General features: G+C 43.6%; 1 protein-coding gene across 1 annotated transcript in view; it reads right to left on the reverse strand.

Moving 5' to 3' along the window:
• Positions 1 to 20,074, reverse strand: part of LOC112573513 (nucleolar protein 4-like) — a 142,184-nt gene that overhangs the window by 85,865 nt on the left and 36,245 nt on the right. The window contains exon 2 of the mRNA XM_025253962.1: positions 18,455 to 18,598. Coding sequence (XP_025109747.1) covers positions 18,455 to 18,598 — 144 coding nt within the window. The remainder of the gene's footprint in view (positions 1 to 18,454; positions 18,599 to 20,074) is intronic.

The raw sequence follows: 20,074 nt of genomic DNA on the forward strand, positions 1-20,074 counted from the left end.
AAAAATAAAATTTGGATTTAAACTTCAAAAATAAATGGGAAAAGAACAGAGAGAAAGATGGTCTCCTCAAGTGTTTGCTGTTAAATTGCCAAAATGTACATTTTAATGGTTTTATACGGTATACTGTTAGAATGTACATTATACACGGTATGCTGTATACATTATATACTGTAAGGCTGTATTATTATACTATAAGACTATACTTTGTATGTTGCCATAGTTTGTACTGTACGCTGTTAGAATTATCTACCATGACACCAGTTATTCAATCTTGTCAAACCGACATGTCGTTAGTACACTGTCCTGTTTGGGGGAGGGGTGGAAAAATATTATTTATGTTCTTTAGGGAAGACGGGTGGAGGTGACAATGGCTGCGACAGGGAGACAGCGAGACGACAATGACAGAGTAGGAGACACGGAGACAGGACACGAACGCGCGCACACACACACTCACACTTTCACTCACACACACGAGCGTGCGCGAGGAGAGAAAGAAGAGAAAGGGAGAGCGCGAGACAGCAGGGTGGCGTGAAGGTTGTCGGGAAGACGATGGCAACAAGAGAGACGGGAGAGAGAGAGAGGGTGCGAGGTGGGGTGGATGATGGAGGGCGATTGCACACCCGGGAGGGATGGCGGGGGCTTGCGACAGCTATCGACTTTCGGAGCCCGTGCGTAGGACCTCCTCTCCGGTCCTGCAGCGGGAGGGGCGGGAGGGACAGGTCCTGACCCAGTCGATAGCCGGCCACACCAGCGCCGCCTGACGCCGCCTGACGCTCTGGGATCCTGATGGCGTCCGGACAGAGACACAGCCCGCGTCGCCGCGATAGCTCACAGGGAACCAGCAACCTGCCTCCGCTCAGCGATCACACTGCGGCGATAACACCGCCGATAACAAGTCCGATAACACTCAAAACTATGAAAAGCTCTCTCGCTGTCTTGGATTAAACTCGGTTGGGAGTGACGAACGTGTGAACTCTCAAAGTCGCCGGGTTTGGAGTCAGGAAAAACTCGTCATCTTCCTCGCTGACGATCGTCACTTTGTTATCGTCGCACCATCAGCATCAGACGTGAAGCTACTTGTGTGGTCGAGCCATCCAACTCACAAACACCTCCCTCCCATCTCACAAAACTTTCGTGTCGCCAGACTGTTTATTTTTAAAGACTGTCCACGTGGGAGTGGGAGACAGTTTGGGGGTTGGGTAGGAGAAAGTGGGGGTGAGGGGAAGGGGTTGAAGGAGGCAGAGGGCGTGGTCGAGCTGCCAATTTGTCGAAATAGCTGGAAAGAAATTAACAGCGTCAGGTCAATTTGTAAAAAAAAGCGAAATGAATATAAAAAGAATAGCGTTAGGATTGTCAGTTTGAGAAAAGAACTCCCAGAAGTAGGCGACTACAGGGTCACAACAGCATCACAGTGAGGCCTGGCAGCCCCGGCATCGCGCCCTTCCTCCTGCACGTGATGACAAACAACACTCGACAGTTTACACAAACACAAACCAGGAAACAGTCCTGTAAGCCCCTGCCAGTCGTCAGGGATGTAACAGTTGATTGTCACGTGACTGGGGGTCTGACGTCACGGTACTGGACATGGGGAGGGGGAGGCTGGATCATAACGCATGCAGACATTATTACGTAATATGAGGTCCGTCATTACGTAATGTGAGGAGTGGAAGGTCGCGCGAGGGTGTAGACGTCATCATTGTTGGACGTTAGGCGGGTTCCAGTCTCATAACGCGAGGGGCTGGAAATGTGCCGTGTGACCACAGTTGACCCCTGTGTTATTTCCGTCTGCATTATAACAGTGTGATTAACACAACTGATTTCCATAGCAACCTGAGATTTTTAAACAAACTGTAATATAAAACCCATTGCAGACAACAAACTAAATTACAAATATCTAGAACTGATAAATACTTCAAACCACACATAGAGTGAGTACCTCTCACACGAACCCATCCAACTGGCAGGTGACATTGTAACAGTGATGAATGGCGGCTGATGTCACAATCATAACAACATCAACAATCAAAGTAACGCAACATTTCTAATTGTGCTAACATGGTGTAGCATGAATGGATTGATGTAAGGAAAGAAGTGAGCAGGCCAGCTTGGGATGAAGTGTCTTTCAAATAACAAACCCACAGAAGTGTAACGACAGCTGACCTAAGACTGCCATCAAACACAGAAACTGAGTGATGGAGAAGAGTAGGGATGGAAGGGAGGAACAGAGAATGTATGTCTACTTAAGGCGACTTCTAATGAGAAGTTCAACACGACAGATGCTGAGTCTTCCTACAAAAGCTGAACTGTCAACTGAACAAGCGCTTGGTTATTTTACACTCAGTCTGCAAGCAGCACCGACACTGGATCTTGCAACAGGACAGACGTTGGGTCTGTCAACAGGACTGGCACCGGATCTTCCCCCAGGACAGACGCTCGGTCTGTCAGCAGGACAGGCGCTGCGGGTCTGTCGACAGCCGGTGTAAGCTGGGCTCGCAACTTGCCTCCAGGCGTCGCCCCCGGCCGGAAGTGGGCCCGCACCATACATCTTCATTTGGACCCCGCGGCCCGGGACGCTGCTGTCCCCTCCGGCATCGATCTGGGACAAGCGTTCAATCCATCGGCACGCTGACTCAGTGCGCCTACAGCGCCGCCGCGGAATTTTGCGGCAAGGCCGCTAACTCTACCTTCTGGCTCTTAGCGAACCGCTCTGTTGATCTCCTCCATTTCCATTCTGATAAATGTTGCTGCAGCAGCTTTATACCATTAGCACCACCAGCACTCCTGCTTCTCTTGCAGACGTTATTAATCGCGACAATTGCCAACGGACCTCCATGATTTGAAATGTAACGCTCTTCGTTTCTGTTGGTCCTCTGATGGCGGAGACATAGTCGTGGTCATAAAAGGGAGGGAGAGATTTAAGATGATAGTAGCATGATGCTAGTGTTGTCACTAAAATGCATTTTTAGGGATAAGTGGGGTCAACGCTTTTTTCTGCTGATTGGGTAAAACTCAGTGCGAGATATCTTCCCTCAAACCTTTTTTTTTTTCATTCTCGCTACAAACATCATTATGAACGGTCAGAGGTCAAAAGTGTGACCAGACGATAGACCCAATGTACATCCCCAGTAAACGTATCCTAAACTAGCCTGTGTTGTTGTTTACGTCTGAGCTTGTTGATGTTTATTGCCATGAGGCACTCCAGAATGGAAAAATGGATATTCGTCTATATTTGGTAAATAAACATTTAAACAAAATTGCATCCCATGAGTCCTTTAACGGTGTTTTAATGCCCCTACCACTGCCAGTGCCACTGCCAATACTCTGTGGCACTACTGATGACACTACTGTCAGTTGTGACAATCCTATCAACACTGCAGGTGTCAGGTGTTTCCAGAGAGTTCTGTGTTAAGTCTCCATCTTCCCAGCTCGGCTTCAGCCTCAATATTATTATCTTGACACCAACTTCGAGCAATAGTGAGTGTCCGCAGCTTGATCTTAAAAACCTCGGCGGCTGTTGACATGGTGAGACTGAGACTGATAGCCTGATGATAAATCACGACAGCGCCCTCTCTTGCAGATGGTTGCAGGGGAAAGAGATGCAGTTATGTAGACACAAAAATGTTCTTAATTACCTCTGTGCATTTTTCACAAGACCACGTGTTCATTGGGAAGAAAATGATGTGACAACTTTCACCTGCTTCTCCAGCAAGCAAGGGACCAATGGAAAACGAGCCCTGGGGGTCATCTGACGTAAGCATAATCAAAGTCATATGACATTGCCAAAAAATGTGTCGGTTTTGGAAAATAGTCGTACCTTCTAGCAAGGCCCAATGGATTTCTTCTCTTGTTTTCTCAGTGTCTGGTGTTTAAATTATTCTCTGTTTCAGTTTCTAAACAAATGTAAAAGATCTGTCTTGTGAGAAAGATGAGCACGTGACGATGTGATAGAATGAGACCCTGCACCCTAACCCTGCTCGGCTGTGAACTGTAAGGGGTACTTCCCTCTTGTCCCTCACACATCAAGACCCTCACAGCTGTCCCTCGTGTCCTTCATACAGCTGTCATCATGACCCTCACAGCTGTCCATCTTTACCTTCATACAGCTGTCATCATGCCCCTCATACAGCTGTCCCTGAAATCTTAGCAATGCCGGAGAGGAGGGAGAACCTGCAGATGGGACCTACAGTCCTGACACCACTGCCTGTCTCCACTGATGGAATTTTGCAACTGTGTGCGTGTCTGTATGCGTGTGTGCGTGCGTGAGTGCGTGCGTGTGTGCGTGAGAGTGTGCGTGCGTACGCGCGCATGAGAAGGGAGAGCACGCTCAATACCCCGTCACACAAGGGACCTGGCGGGTCGAATGTCAAGTCTTGTCTCAAGGTGACGGTGGATGGTGAGAGCTGAGTGGGTCCCGTGCGGTCTGCCGTGCACGTGACGGAATCTGCCTGTTGTCTGGTTAAATGACGCTCACCAGGACATTGGTCCACGAGTCGCACTCCTTAAACAAGCCTTACACCAGTTGCCTGCCCCTCGTCTGATCCACGGCGAGTCTCAGCTGAGACTGGCAATGGCGATGTGTCACAATATCAGATTGTAAGGACTATCAGTATGATCATGTGACACCATCAGTAAGGACTATCAGTATGATCACGTGACACCATCAGTAAGGACACAGTATGATCAAGGAGTAAAGTAGGTGACCGGTCAGACTTCGCCTTGTATACATGGCGGTGGGCGGGGCCATGTGTGTGTGAGTGAGAGAGAGAGTTGTTGATCTAACAACAACACCATTTTTTTTCAGGCGGAAGTGGAGGATGAAATAGTCAGAAATTCTGATAAACCACTCGCATGGAAGCAGGTTGTCGGCTCCCACAGCCAGTTACGACCGTGAAACACACACATACTGCAGACGATATTGTTAAAGACGAACTTGACAAAGTTGCAACCATATAAAAAGAAAGAAATTATTTTAAACCATATATATTTACTTATTTAATGACTGATCAGTTCTTGGTTCTCTGCCCTTGCCTCCCCCGTTCAGACGATGCTGCAGTGTGGATCACATTCCCTCCACAACAAAGTCAGGACTGACATCTACACTCATCAGCGACGAAAGTATCATTGAACAACTCCCACAGACACCAGCAGAGATCGAATTGCCGAATAAACTCAGTGACTGATGTCACACGGCTGGACTAGGTAGGCTGTATCAGTCAGGGTCTCTACAATCTTTTTTAACGATTGCAAAAGGTAGCAGTGTCGCAGAAATATCAATCATGCTGGCATGCAAATCACTGAAAAGCTTTGCTTAAGCTTTGAACAGACAGACTGGAATATTGACTGCAAGCTACTAGTTCTGGCTTCTGTCTGCGTGTCTGCCCTTTTGTTTCATGATGGGGGAGACAAATTGTGTTGTTTTCTTTGTTAGACCCTGCAGCCAGTTCGTGTGCCCGCAGGTACGGCTCTCAGCACTGCGGTCAAAATGTTTGTTTATTATTGTCAAATACTTTAAGGAAGAAAAGATGTTTACGACGAAGACGATAAGCGAAAGAAGCGAAAGAAGGACTGCACATAATGATCACACCAAAGGCGAAGGTTCAATGAAAAAAAAAATGGAAGAGGTTTCATCACTGAAAACTCGCTTGTCCTGGGTGAACCCGGAGACTATCGGTTCTTTTCTCGAAGTGCGTCAACAGGATGAACTTTTAAAGGTCACACTGTAACGGCTGAGAAACTGAGATCGTAGTCTTGGTGATGCTTCTGACCTTAGGGTTCTCGTTAAGTGTTCACGCTGACTTACTGCATAAGTACCACACGGTGTTTATTTTGCGCACTTGCAATGTGGAGAAGTCTTTGACCACGGAATCTCAAGACATGAGTTTTAAAGAATTTTCACATTTACATTTAAAAAAATTGAGAGAAGAGAAAATAATGTTCCTTCACTTCCAGAATAACGGTTTGCCAAATTTGTATAACTCATTTTTGTTTTCTTTCTTCATCAACTTATTTTCATGTCTTTCACCAGTAATCAACTGTGAGACACATTTGTGACGTCAGTTGGACACGTGACTCCTGTCTCGCTGCTTGACCCTCTTCACTTCAAAGGTTTGTTTCCCCTGACTGAGGATGGGACGGAAACGTTTGTCGCAAAGAGGCCAGTCTCCGTTTCCTACAGTCCTACATGTCTGAGATCTCATCTCAATCTCCGCTTCTTACAGTCCCACTCGTCTGCTGATCTCATCTCACCCGACGGTTGACTGGACCTGACACTCACGGCACGAGTAGCCTCCCACCACTTTGGTAAGTCGCTTCTCTCGGTGCTTCCAGACAGGGCTCCGGACAGACACGACACTCAGGTGTCTAGTGTGCAGACAGAAACTTTGAAAACACTTCCTGCCCAAGTGGGATATAAAGTTGGATTCTCGAGAATTTATTGCCTACCACACACCTCATGAAACAAGCTCTTCTTCTGCTTCGTCTCCAGTCTGTCGGGGGATTCATCTGATACCGTTGATGCTCGGAGGTTGAAACAGGAAACTAATGAGTCAGAAACTCTAAATCCAGTGGAGTCATTTAGTCGTTAAAAATAAAAATGTGAACGTCACCGAAGAACGGGTAGGTCTGGACAATGACGGGTAGACAAGTCCACCCCAGTGAAGATATCACACACTTCCATGGTAGGAGCACATTTCTCACAGAATCGCGACTTTTAACACAAACCTAGCGTCCGGAAGGTGAGGGAAGGTGAGGGATGGTGCCTTGGCGGTCGGTGCGGGATCAGAGGGGAAAGAGTGACTACAGCCTCGTGATCGATGCCAGCTTAATTATGGCGTCACGTCTCAAAGGGAGGATACTCCACACCGGGAGTTGGCGCCCCTTTGTCGCACGATGTATTGTGAGCTAATGGTATTTACAGTAAAAGCATGTGTTAGCTGCTGCCTCCCTTTGTCTGTGCGTCTAATTAACGACAAAACACCATTGATCACTTAAAAATTACTTATCATTACTGATCACTGCATGCACGACCAACGTTTTAAAGTGGGTCTCTTTACCGCTGCTCTGTCCCTTCCTCCGCGAGGTATTTGTAGGGAGTTTCCGGGCGGATTTTGCCGCAGGAGTCGAGGGCAAGTCTGTTGTTTGGAAGCAGGGTGTGAGCTTCCAGATTTGGCCGAGCAGAAATGGCGACACTGGACGGCCGGTCCCTGGGGATCCGCGATAGCGTGGCGGAATAGAGATTGATGGGTGGCCAGCACTTGTGCATTACACTTGCGTGAAACAGAACGCCGGCTGGGCCATCCGGCCACGATAATACGACAGCATCCACAACGCTGGCAACAATGGGCGACAGTCGCATGAAATGTAGCTCATAGCGAGGCTGTCGCCTCACCGAGGACAATGCCAGCTCCTGGATTTGTTTTGTAGAGTGGGGTGGTCAATGGAGACCGTTCGTTTCAAAGCGTTCGTAGTTAATCAGTGTTTAGCAGGCCTGTAATTATTACTTTAAAATCATTATTAAGGCCAGAAAAGACTGAAGTATTGAAAACTATTTTTGAAGGCATTTTTTTAATTTTAAAAAATGAAAATAGAAGGCTGTGAAATGCAAACAATTATTTAAATCAGGTATTGCAAAGTCTTCTCGTTTCATAAACTGTTTAAATTTGTCAGTGTATTTAATTTTATTTTCAGACACATATAGTCTATTATGTACACTTCTCACATTTTCAGTAGAATTATACGTGATCTGCTATATAAACAGTTTGGCATTAGTCATCTGCAGACGTATTTGTATCTGAGAGGCTGGAGTGGTTATCTTCTCACGACTGTCCTAGTGATTGTCACACTGGTGGTTATTTTTTTTCCTTTACTTTATTTTAATATTCACATACACCTGGAGGCGAACGCACTAAGTCTAAGCATGTGTGAGACTGTTTAATTAACAAACACTATTTGTAGGCCACACCAGCTTGTTTATTAATACAGTGCTTAATGGCCATCATATGTTGTTGTTTAACAAACAAACATCACATATTGGTCACAATAGTTTGTTGTTTAATTAACAACCACTGTTATCGGCCTTATCACCTTGAGAGGGGTTAGGGAGGAAGTGCTCTTTTGATTGTTGGTTGGTTTATAGTCTCTCGTTAAAAATGTAAGTATCAGTCGATGACATTGTTTACACAATGTGTAAGCATTTTGCTCATCTTTCTTCGTAGACAGAGTATGTGGTGTCTTTATGTGTAATATGTACTTATTTGATGTGTCTGGGTCTAACATCGGTTTATCCTTGTTTATCTGCTGTGTCTAGTATGTGTTTATCTGCGCTTCTGCCACTCATTTATTATTTTCTAACTTTGAACAGTTCAGTCAAACTCTTGGTATGCAAGCGTTTCCCTCCTTGTGTATTTACTAAGCAATGTAAATGCCTTACATTCTTACATAATAAGTACCATAGCGATTCTCTGGTTCTACTTAATGTCATCAGGAGTTCTTCACACACTCCCTACGAGTGTCTTCCTCGTCAGGACCTTCAGGAAGAAATTAGTATTTGTTTATGTTTGAGCTCCTGGCAGTGTCCACACTTCTGCTAAACGGGCAGATTGTTTGTCGGTGCATGATAAATTTTAAAATGTGCTTTATTACTTAAGAGAAAGAAATCATTACAATAATTTTTAAAGCTAATAAGCGAAGACTGTGCTTGTCAACAAGAGCCGAAATAATTACAATAGAATACATGACACGGTTCTCACCCCTTCCTGCCTTCATTCCTTCCCCTACTCTCCTTGTCCGCCCTGTCCTATGCACCACCTTGCTTACCTGTAAGGGTCCTCACACTGCCACCAGCTTGCAGGCAATCACTCCAGCAAAGGAAGGAAAACCTAACTACTTATGAGACATTTAAGAAAAATAAACAAAGTGGTTTATATCAGGTACAGAGTAAATTTTCTTTTAAGGCCAAGGTTCAGGTAGCAGTAAACAAGCAGATGTCTTCTACAAGAACGCTTGTTAAAACAATTTCTCAGAGTATTTTATATAGTTGGTCATTGTTATCTTCGTGTGGCAAATAATGCCGACAACTTCGTATTGACGAATACTGCCAGCTCTGTCACTATTTCATAACTTAATTTAATTTTTATATTTTAAATAATACGGAATAATAATAATAAGAAGAAGAAACACGACATTAAATTGTTAGTACAGAGTAAATTGCAACTCTGTGGGCAGTTTGCAGATGTGAGAAATAAAATATTGCACTTAATAAGAATTCTAACAGTTCATCTTGTGCTGTTTAAAGTGCTAGTGGGGTGCTATTGTTTTTAAAGACTAGACAAAGCACAGTGTGCGATATTATTTTCATAACTTTTGGTGAATATTCCCTTTATGTTCTCTAGAAACAGACCTACAGACGACACAATGAACACAAAGAGCTCGAAATCATGACATCACGTTTGTAAACATGTCTATGCCGATGTTTGTATGTGTGTATCTTACATAAATTTGGGGAATTGAACATTCTCAAAAATTGGGGGAAACCGTACCTCGCAGCGAGCTTCATCCAATCACTAGAAAAAAAAAGTTGACCCCACCAAACCTTTAACTCGTGTGTCGGAGAGTATAAGTAGTAAATGGTTTTGAGCAAGAAATCTGACAACAACGTGCAGTTCTTGCCGCCTTTTCCTAACCTCCAGGCTGAATTCCGGGGACCCAAGAGAAAAGCGAGCTGTGTATTTTGCCCCATAACGATTTTGACTGACACCCAGCAGTAATTGTTGATTTCTTGGCCTGACAACTGACATCTGATCTCTGTTTCCACACAAATCAAACATGGAAGTGTTGTAACAGACGATGTCACCGACGACAAGCTCATTATTCCCAAACGGCGCCATTTGGCCATGTGGGAGCGTGGGCTGAGTTGGAAGAGGTCCGGGTGAGAATACCCAAGCAGGATTAAATGGCCAGGCGACAGTTCGCCGATCGATCGAGAAAAGAAGACGGGCATAAAATGAGTTTCCCCCCCTTTTCGCTCTAAGCCTCTGTGGCTTTTTTACCATGCCTGCATGAGACGATATTGAATTTGGGATTTTTGTTCTAGCTTCTGTCCCTTGGCAGAGCGTCAAGGATTAGCAGATGACAAATGTGTTGTGTGCGGGAGTGCTTGTTACTCCCCCACCCCTTCTTTATACTTGCCTGTCCGATGGCTGTAGAATCTGTCACATGCGTGTGAGCGCGCGTGCATTATTGCGTTTGTGTTCCGTTGTAAGCGTGTGCTGCACGCGCGTGTGTGTGCGTGCTTGCGCATCCCTGGGATATCCTTCCCTCCATCGCTTTTATGTTTGATGTAAAACGCGGCTTGGCATGTGTTCGGTAATCAAAAGATTACTAGTATTAGAGTAATTAAACGATTATCTGTAATTACACTAATCGAAGGATTAGTCTACAACGAATGGCCGAGCTCGTGGTGTGATAGTAAACACCGCCATTAGTGTGTCAAGACAAGGCTTGAGTGTTTCGACTCTAACATGAGAAGAAAGATTCCATGTCATCCGCGAGTCTGCTTTAAAGGGACCACGCACAGAAGAAGTAGATGGCTTACAGATTAAAGTGTAAGCCAAGTAGAGAGCGACATCGAGAGGCAAATGTCTTAGACCATGATGGAAGGAAAGGGAGGGGACGTTGGAGGGTTAGGCGAGTGCACGAAACAGGGGAACAGCTGTGCGGTCGAAGACATGGGCAAAATGGCTGCAGTGAGAGTGGGCAGAGAATGAAGGATTGTGGAAACTGTAGTGCCAGATCCGATGGCCAGCTGATGAGCAAAGTTAGCGTTATGGATCAAAGGGACGTTATCGAATATCCTGCCTACCGGCACCGAGCGTCCGCTGTAGTCAGGCAGAGGTTGTGGCCCCCGGAACGTCTGGACACAGCTGTGTTGATGAGGTGGTTGTTGTCACCAGCTACTAACTGTCAGCCTGCAAGAGGATTCTGTCATACCATAGACTCACAGCTCCTGCCACAGAGCTCAAACAATGAAGTCTTGTTACACGTGTCTTTACTGAAGATCTTCATGTCACATAGGTATTCAATAACAACAAAGCTATTTCTACAAACAAAATGGGACGGTTTTCATACCATCACTGTGTCATTTTCCATTTCATGCATTTTATATCTTATTCTTTCCCTCCCCTTTACCATCCCCTACCGCCATTTCGGGCACTAAGCCCTTCTGTACTTCACAAGTCTGAAACGCAGAATCAACTTTTCTCTTGCTTTTTTTTCCCGTCTTCCTGGATTGGTACAGAACTGGTACAGATAAAGCTTCGATACCAAACTACGTTGGAAGACTTCGGCAGCACTGGACGAAAAAAGCGGATTAAATTTTTGGAGAAGTTACGGGATGGAAGCCGAGGGAGTATAAGGTTGTGGTGGAGCCGAGCGGAGGGACGGGGGTGTGGATGGAGTTGGGGGACGGAGGGCTACAGGGACGGAGGAGGATGGAGGAGTGGGCGGAAGGTGGGCAGGCGAGACCTGTGATGGGACGAAGGTACAGGCGAAGAGACAGGCAGTTCGATAGAGCGCGTGATGGAGGAGGCTGCCCCGCTCCCAGCATGTCCTTAGCCTCGTGTGATGTAAGAGGCTGCCCCGTTCCCGTCATGCCCATGGCTTCGCTGGGTGTACCTCGGTCCTATCATGTCCCTAGCCTCATAAGCAAGCACTCTAGTTGCCATCTGACATGAACATCACAGTGTTAGTTTTATGTTTAATCGGGATGGGGAGCGGGAGGAACAGTCGTCAGTCCTGTGTTTGCTCTCTCCGAGGGGCTCTGGAAGCACAACATGGCGGTGGTTCAGACTTTACAAAGCAGCCGAAACAGGTAACCGCATTCAATGTTTAAGTCGGGCTAAGGAAAAACCTTAAGGTGAAATCTGGGTTCAGATCCACGACGGTGTTAGATGACAAAGTTTGTGTCCAAGGGACTAAACTCGCAGCGCCTCGCCTCTGAGCGCACGAGGATGGAGGGAGAAGACAATATTAAAGGGCAATCATCGGACAACTCTTCTTGTGCAAACGTCTGTTAGTTGGCAAAACACACAAACTGCTTATTGTCAGAATAAACTTTGATTTTCTTGTCTTCCAAAGACAACTTAATACATGATCTTTCGGTGTTATCGCCAAATTCAAGTTGAATGTTTTGAGGTGTGGAGAAGCCACCGGACCAGAACAGGACTTGCTCACGTTACCGGACATGCTTCACGAAGCTCAGCATGGCGTCCTGAGTGAACATCTGACGAGCACCAAACGTTTCTGTTCACTGCAGCCGCAGCCACTGTCTTCATTGTAACCGCTACTCTTGGTGCGTTACATCATCAATCAGCAGGGCACAAAACAAACATCCCTAGTTTGGATTTATGGAGAAACAACAGCCTCACAACGCAGACACGTTACAGCCAAACAGACAACAAAGCTTTTCTAGAAGATAATCACAGCAGCTACCTTTGCTTTAAATTTACAGTAAATAAAACTTCAGGGTTTGTACGCATGTTACTAGATATACCGATTTATTTATTTGGGTTTTTTGTTTTACTTATTTCTTTGCTTATTTTTGTTGCTAGTCTATGAAAGCTACTTGTCCTCATATAATTACTTCAAACCGAAAGTTTTGACATTGTTTTCTTTCTGCCAAAAATGTTGATGCACAAAAGATAATCTTCAACCACAAAAATTCCAAACTAATCATGCAGTTCTTAAAGCCAAACACAGCACCTGGCCATCACAACTTCAAAAGTATAAATGTTTTTAAAAGAACCTTAAAAAATATGTAACGATTTACCTTCTACATCTGGTAGCCCATATTTTAGCAAAGAAACGTACATACTGGTCAAACTATGTATACTTTTTATTTGTTAAGTAGATCTTTCCTGTTCTAGACGCTTACTTTTTCGTAAAAGTTGTCGTTTTATTCTGTTATATGTTTCATTATTTTTACATTCATTTGCTTAACTTATCGTTTGTTTTATCAATGCACACCGATGATACAGGTTCTAAATGTTGTAAGCCTTTTAAATGCTAAAGCAAGATCCAATTATAACCAAAAAATAGAAAAAAATCCTTTTCAATGTAATGTTCTTTTTAAGGACCTTAAAAATGTTTTTGTGAAATGTTTTGAGTAAATCATCAGAATATCACCTTTCTACCTCACTTTGTTTACATGAACTCAGCCAGAGCTCACGGAAGCCCGAAGTTAAGAAAAAGTTTGGAATCGTTTGAGAGGTATGTATGTGAACAATTTCAGGTGAAGCAAGCTGTATTTGGCTCGATTTCTGTTGTTGTGAGTAGGGTGTAGACACAGCTCGTTTTGCACCAAGTCCACTCAACCGTCAACTCATTGACTAATTAACCTGATGCTTTTGTCATAAGCCACTGCGCATGCGTGCGAGGGTGCCCGAAGTAATATACAGCAGACGACAGTTTCCTTTACAGAGCCCTATACTATAGGACGAACCTAGCCATTAGTTAAAAGACATGACAGTATCACGGGACTGAATGAACACTGTTCCTGTAGTGGATGAGCAATATGATGGCGATGAAGGAACTTTACAAGCCATGTCGGTGTTTCTCTAAGCCGCTTTGCTGGTCTGTGGAGAGATAACTGATGCTTCATGAACTGCAGTCGTGGGATCTGCTGTTACAACATCCTTACAAAGGTTTCTTTCCTTGCTTCCTTTCTTTTGGGGAGAAGCAAAGTCGCTAATGAATTAGGTTTCTTTCGTTACTTGGCTGTGGGAGGGGGAGGTCATATGATAAACCACATGTCGTGAAAGATGGCGAATTACATAAATTGTACAAACACGAGTGTTTATCTCACAATTCGCTCTTTAAAAAAAGACAATAGAACATCCAAATATGCTTCATTTAAAGGTAAAGTCCGATTGTTCATTAAAGTTTAAAAAAAATCATGAAAACAAACCTGCACTGAAGAAGGTCTGCACAAACCATGATAAGATTTCCAGAAGACATGATATAAATTACACAGGACATGATACACAAATTACACATAAAACCCGAAATAAAGTGAAGCAGTGAGTACATCTTACGACTATCCGGACTTACACAATCTGTTTTGCTGGAACAGTAGAGAAAGTCTGTCTTTAAAAGGCAGAAAAGGGAAGAAATGGGCAGACAACCGCAAGAGTGGGATGGCCTCGACTTTGGCACCTCCCGAAGACGGACAGACAATCGAGACAGATGCTGAGGGCTGGTGATGAGATGGTCAGGTGACACCATGGCCAGTCAGGGACTGATGACAATGATAGTGCACCTCTTAGTCAGAAATACAAAATAACGGATTGATGCAAGAATAAGACAAAGATTACAACCATTACCTCCCTTCAGAAATTGTGCAAACTAGGAAGGACACGAGGAGGGGCCCGAGCTGAGCTGCTGTGTACTCAACAAGAAGGAAAGAACTTTCTTCAGTAGACGAGGATAACCGTGAAAAGTAATCACACTATTCATAGCTTTTGTGTGGAAACAGAAAGATTGAAAGAGAAACGTCTTCTTAATTTGTTGAAAACGCCTCTGTTACACAAATTCATAATAAAAGAAAAATAAGCAGCTGAATAATTTAATGTCTCCTAAGTCAGCGTGTTCGCGAGATAAATATCGTATTGTTTACATGTGCGACGGTGTGAAAACTAACGGATAAAGGTGTTGAAAAGAGATGGAAGGAAAAGAAGGACTAAGGACAGCGAAGATGATCAGCAAAGGGAGATAGAAGGAGCGAGAGAGTGACATACTCTGCACTTTCAGGACCACTGGCTTTTGGTTTTGAAATTAACTTACTCGTGTCCCGCACAGCAGACGACGGCCATGAAAAATACTATTATGAAACAATTTGAGGCATGGGGCTATGTGAATTGTGGCTGACAGGCCCCCTACTCGATATCTTGTTGCAGTGTAACAGGCTCTTGGGTTTAACTCGGGTCTGTGTAATTTACTTTTGCGCCAGTCATTATGGAATATGTCTTCCGGATACAGCAAATGCGCGTGTACGGAAATGACGTCATAACTTTGTCACGGGCTTAATGTTTTCACTTTATTGCGCCAGACAAGACACCCTTTGACCTAACTCTTGCAAAGCCAGCAGTCTTTTTCCCGTTGAAAGTTCTGTAATAGGAATACGAGAGTGTTTTAGGGAGGAGAAGTGAAGTGACTTATGGCGAGGAATCGTTGGTAGCAGTTGAAGGGGATTCTGACCTATGACCTCGTGCCTACTACAGGACTAAAACTGGGTGGAAGAATTAGGACCTGAGTAGCATGTTAGCTATAGCTCTACTTCCACAACCACAACCTGACCTGTGAGTAAGTCAACGCTCTGACCTAGAAGTCATTGCCCTGACCTGTGAGTAGCTCAGCCATTATCCTGACTTGTAACTCTGCTAGTCTTCCTCTCACGACAAATAAACATCAAATGGTATGCCACTTTAAAAAGTTCCCTCAATACATGGCAATGAAGAACACACGAGAAAGAAGTCCAGCTTTCAAGCATGCGGATCCATGTAATCCTACATTTTTGATTGCGAAGGAAGATTGAGAGATCAGAACACAGACACGTGACACAACTTCGTGTGCAGATGACATAAGGTCACGAAAAGTGCTTTAGCTTCTGTTCACGAATGTACAGTTGTCAGAAGTCAGTTTTGTCTGACCTCAATGATGCACTGAATGATACCTGCAGCGATGAGTGAGACCTTTAGTGTCAGCGATATGTTTGGATTATCTACTAAGCCAACTGTAATTTGGATATTTTATCCATAAACTTACAACTGTTAGACGGTGAATGACTTTGCAGACAACGAAATTGGCGAAAATAAATTTATAAATTATTTTTCATTCACCATTGAAGGTCCCACAAATAAGATGAGGGAATATGATACATTAAAGAAAGGGAAAGGCTGTACAAAACATGAACTCTCCCTCTTCTCTTTCTCTTCATATTTTGAAAACACCATCAACACTTAAAGTCTCTCTTTCCCCGATGTTCTCAATGTTTTCTGTGAGATTAATCAGAAAAAGAAAAGCGGGTAGCTGAGTAAGTAGAGCATAGGTCCCCGACATCAGAGTGCACACAGGGTGTTCGATTCCCACGTGGTGGAGTGGATTTTACAAATTGAAAAAACAAAACTGTAATGGAAATAAGGGAGAGAAGGACTACATGGCCACCGCTTTCACAAAAAAATTGGCTCAAAGAAAAATATGATCTCCATCACCTTACACTCCGACGATCAAAGTTACAGGACTACCTTGCTTTCTATTTTTTACAGACAGACTTGTCATAACTCGGAGTGTGATCGATGTCTACAGTGAGATCTGTGAATGTGAAAACCTTTAAGAGGTTTATATTTAGGCACGAATAATTTTGAGAATATTCAATACGAGCTAGTCTCTTGCCTTCAGAATTACTTGTCACAGATGCTTTTGAAAAAAAGTAAGCTCATGTGCACACACACACATCCACACACACATCCACACATCCATACACACACATACACACACATACACACACAAAAATATCAAGGATGGGGAGGTGAGACCATAACAAGCTTATCTACTAAAAATATCCCAATGTAAACACAGATGAAGCCTGTGGAATATAAACATTGTAAAAGACAGCTCAAAAGAAAGAAAATATATTCAGCAGAAATAAACCGAGATCATAAGTAAATAAAGAATTGTCTTGAGTAATAAGCAAAACAAAAGAATAGTCAATAATTAAACACATATGAACAAGAACACAGAATGTAATGAATAGCCAAAGTGACAGAGTGAATAAAATAACAGAGTACAATGCAAGAGCGAATAGAGTCAGATAAGGAATACACGTTAAAAAAAATGAATAGTCTTGGCGGAAGAATAAAAAGGCGCATCTTAGGGAAAAAATAGTGCGGTTCGCGCATGATCGTGTGAGTGAACAGCTCTGTGTCAGCAGACACTAACGACACCCGACGTTCCACAGTTACTCAGCTTCTTCCTGTCTTACTCTTCCATCCCGGGAAACAACAAAAAGACCATTTCTTATATTTTACCTAAGTGTACAGGTATGTATAGGACGTCGATCCGGTTATGTATTGTTACAAAGGAGTAGTAATATCTAGTGTAATATTTTACTTTTGTTTACTGATTTAATTGGGGGAGTTTATCTGCTGGAGATGTCTTCATTTCAATGCTAATAACCTGACAGCAACATGGCGACTTGGAGTACATTGACAGGACGACAGCATGGCGACAGCTAGCCGCGGTAATCAGCGTGTTGACAGGATGACAAAAACATAATGACAGTTAGCCGAGATCATCAGCATGTTGACAGGATGGCCAAAAACATGGCGACAGCTCGCCGAGGAGACGCACGTGACGATGCACCTGCCGCGCGAGTGGCAGGCGGCGCAAGAAGGCGGCGATGCGACAAAAAGTCCGCGATGGCCGCAAGCTGCCATGATGTAGATTGTGCTGATGGATGAGCTCAAGTAAGCAGCCGTGGACTGCAGACGTCAGAATGGGACACCGAGGCCAAGACACCAGGGCAAAAAGCAGGCTACGAACTCCGGGTGCATCGGATGGTGGGTGTAGGGTGTCTTTTCAAGCACCACCGGCGTAGCATTCCATCAATCTTGAGAACGTTAGAATTTGCTGTTGGCATATCTTTTTCTTCGTCCTGTTGTGTCGTGTATTTTTTTTTTAAATCCTTCACCTGACTCGCAAAGGCCTCGGGTAGAGTGTCTCTGTAATAAAGGTATCTTTGAAGTCCTGTCGACTTTTTAGCTCTCGCCCATTTGTCGGCTGCGGGGCCTTTTTGCGTCTCTGTTGTCTCAGTCCGACACCGGAAGAGAAAAAACTAAGGGGAGAGCAATTTCCTACATTTGAATGATAACTACGCTGCACTTGGCAAGTGCCTCCATCGTAGGGAACAAGAAGCTGGAGATGAACAGGAAGAAGCTACAAAAAAATAAATAAATAAATAAAAAAGCAAACAAAAAGAAAAAAAAACCTGTGACACTGGGTAGTAAAATAAAGGTGATAAATATTTCTTTTGAAAAAAAAAAAACTTATCGCTGTGCGGAGAGAGCGAAGTATTTTCTGGAGCACACAGCCCCACGTGAGACCTCGTCATACCATCTTCAGTCACTATGTGTTAAGACCACAACGGTCAGAATAACGCCGTTAATGATCAGTGTCCAGAAAGTTAAGAAGAAATGGAAATGTGTTCTTGAATATACAGAGAGGTGGATATTATATCACTAGGTAGATAACCGGGGTAGTTAGATATTTAGGTAGGAAGGTAGGTTTGGGTCTGATTTCAACGCCGGCTTCACGAAGATATACTTTCGTTCTTCTACTTCTACTCTCTCTCGTGTACTCACGGCGGGTGGACACACACACAAACATCAAGATAGAGAGGACTCACAGCTCTGTAGGTGCGTTTTTGCCCAGCATGTTTGCCGCCCCTGCCGTCCATCTCGACGTGGACGTTGTAGATGATGTGGAAGAACTCCTCCACGATGGCCACGCGTTTGTAACTCCGCTCCTCCTCGCTGCATCCAGGTCCCTCCTGCACAGTAGAGAATGGGTAATGTAATAGGACACAACACACAGGTCCCTGCTTTCTACACACACAATTACCTTCAGTCCTACAGCTGTTTGTGAGCCGCATGCCCTCCATGTCACTCAGTCTGTGTTTCAAAACGTTGTCCAGATATAAACAAAATACACACACAGACAAATAAACAGGGAGCTGAACCTTTATAAATATTATAAATATTCGGTAACACTTAACCCGTCAGAACATACACTTTATAAGCCTTTAAAACAAAGGTACGACGGTACTTAGCAACCGACATAAATTAGAACAGTACTTACTAACCTTTATAAATTAGACCAACTGTACAACAGTATTTTGTAAACTTCATTAATTGTCAACACTGCCATTACTGTTCACACCCTATTTTCTCGGCCTTGAGCTAATGGCTGACCTGTGAAATAGCTTCATCTCTATTTTTTCTTTAAATTTGTTGCTAACCAGATTTTTATTTGTTTGCTTTCTTATTTACTTTTCTGCTGCTTTACTTGTTTGGGTTTATTTTTTTCACTCATAACAGACGGCCGACTGTCTCACCAACCCAGTCCCCACCGACAACGCACGTGGCTGTAGAGGATACAGTCACCCTGTAGCTTTACTACCAGACACTTTATACGCAATATATTGCTGGTCGTCATCACGACGTTGGCATCACGTAAACATGACAGCGACGTAAACACGGGACAGCGGCGGAGTATACATTGGCTCGACACAAACTGAGGCCACACCTGGCAGTAGGAGTTGATTGCTTCAGCTACTTACCCACCATCTGTGTATGAGAGCGTGTCGTGTGCCTTGTGTCATGTTTGTGTTGTTATAACATTTGTACAAGAGTAAACAGCGCATCTTTTACATTACTTATTTTAGAATTATAAATATCTTATTATTATAGTCCATTTTATTTATTCTACTCTAAATATTCTATTAATTATTATAGTTTATTTTATTATAATTATCCTGTAAACAAATCTGTCTTTTATTGTATTTATTCTGTCAACAATGCTGTATTTTTGTACTTATTTTCTAAAAAAAACTGTATTATTTTACTGTACTATTCTGTAAAAAAAAATAATCGCTGTATATATTTGGATTTAAAACATAAACAACGCTGTATTTTATTGTCTGCATTCTATAAACAGCGCTTTCCGCTGCTTAATTAAACTTTAAAAAATCACCATCTCTTTTGTGTAATGAGTCACGAAGGAACTCGTATCTCAATGTATTTCTCTAAAAACCAGTTTTCCGTTGTACCTGTAAGGAACCTTGTTTCGCATCGTGTAAAGAATACACTCTCTTTCCGCACTTAATTATTAAAGAACTCCTATTTTACCGTATTTGTCTTTAAAAAGTTGTATGTTCTGTGTCTGTAAGAAAGCTTTTGTGTGACTGGACTTATTCTCTCCATAAATGTTGCTCTTGTCGTGTGTAGTCGGTAAAGAACACTCGCTC

Source organism: Pomacea canaliculata, linkage group LG10, assembly GCF_003073045.1.
Source record: "Pomacea canaliculata isolate SZHN2017 linkage group LG10, ASM307304v1, whole genome shotgun sequence".
Taxonomy (NCBI): Eukaryota; Metazoa; Mollusca; class Gastropoda; order Architaenioglossa; family Ampullariidae; genus Pomacea; species Pomacea canaliculata.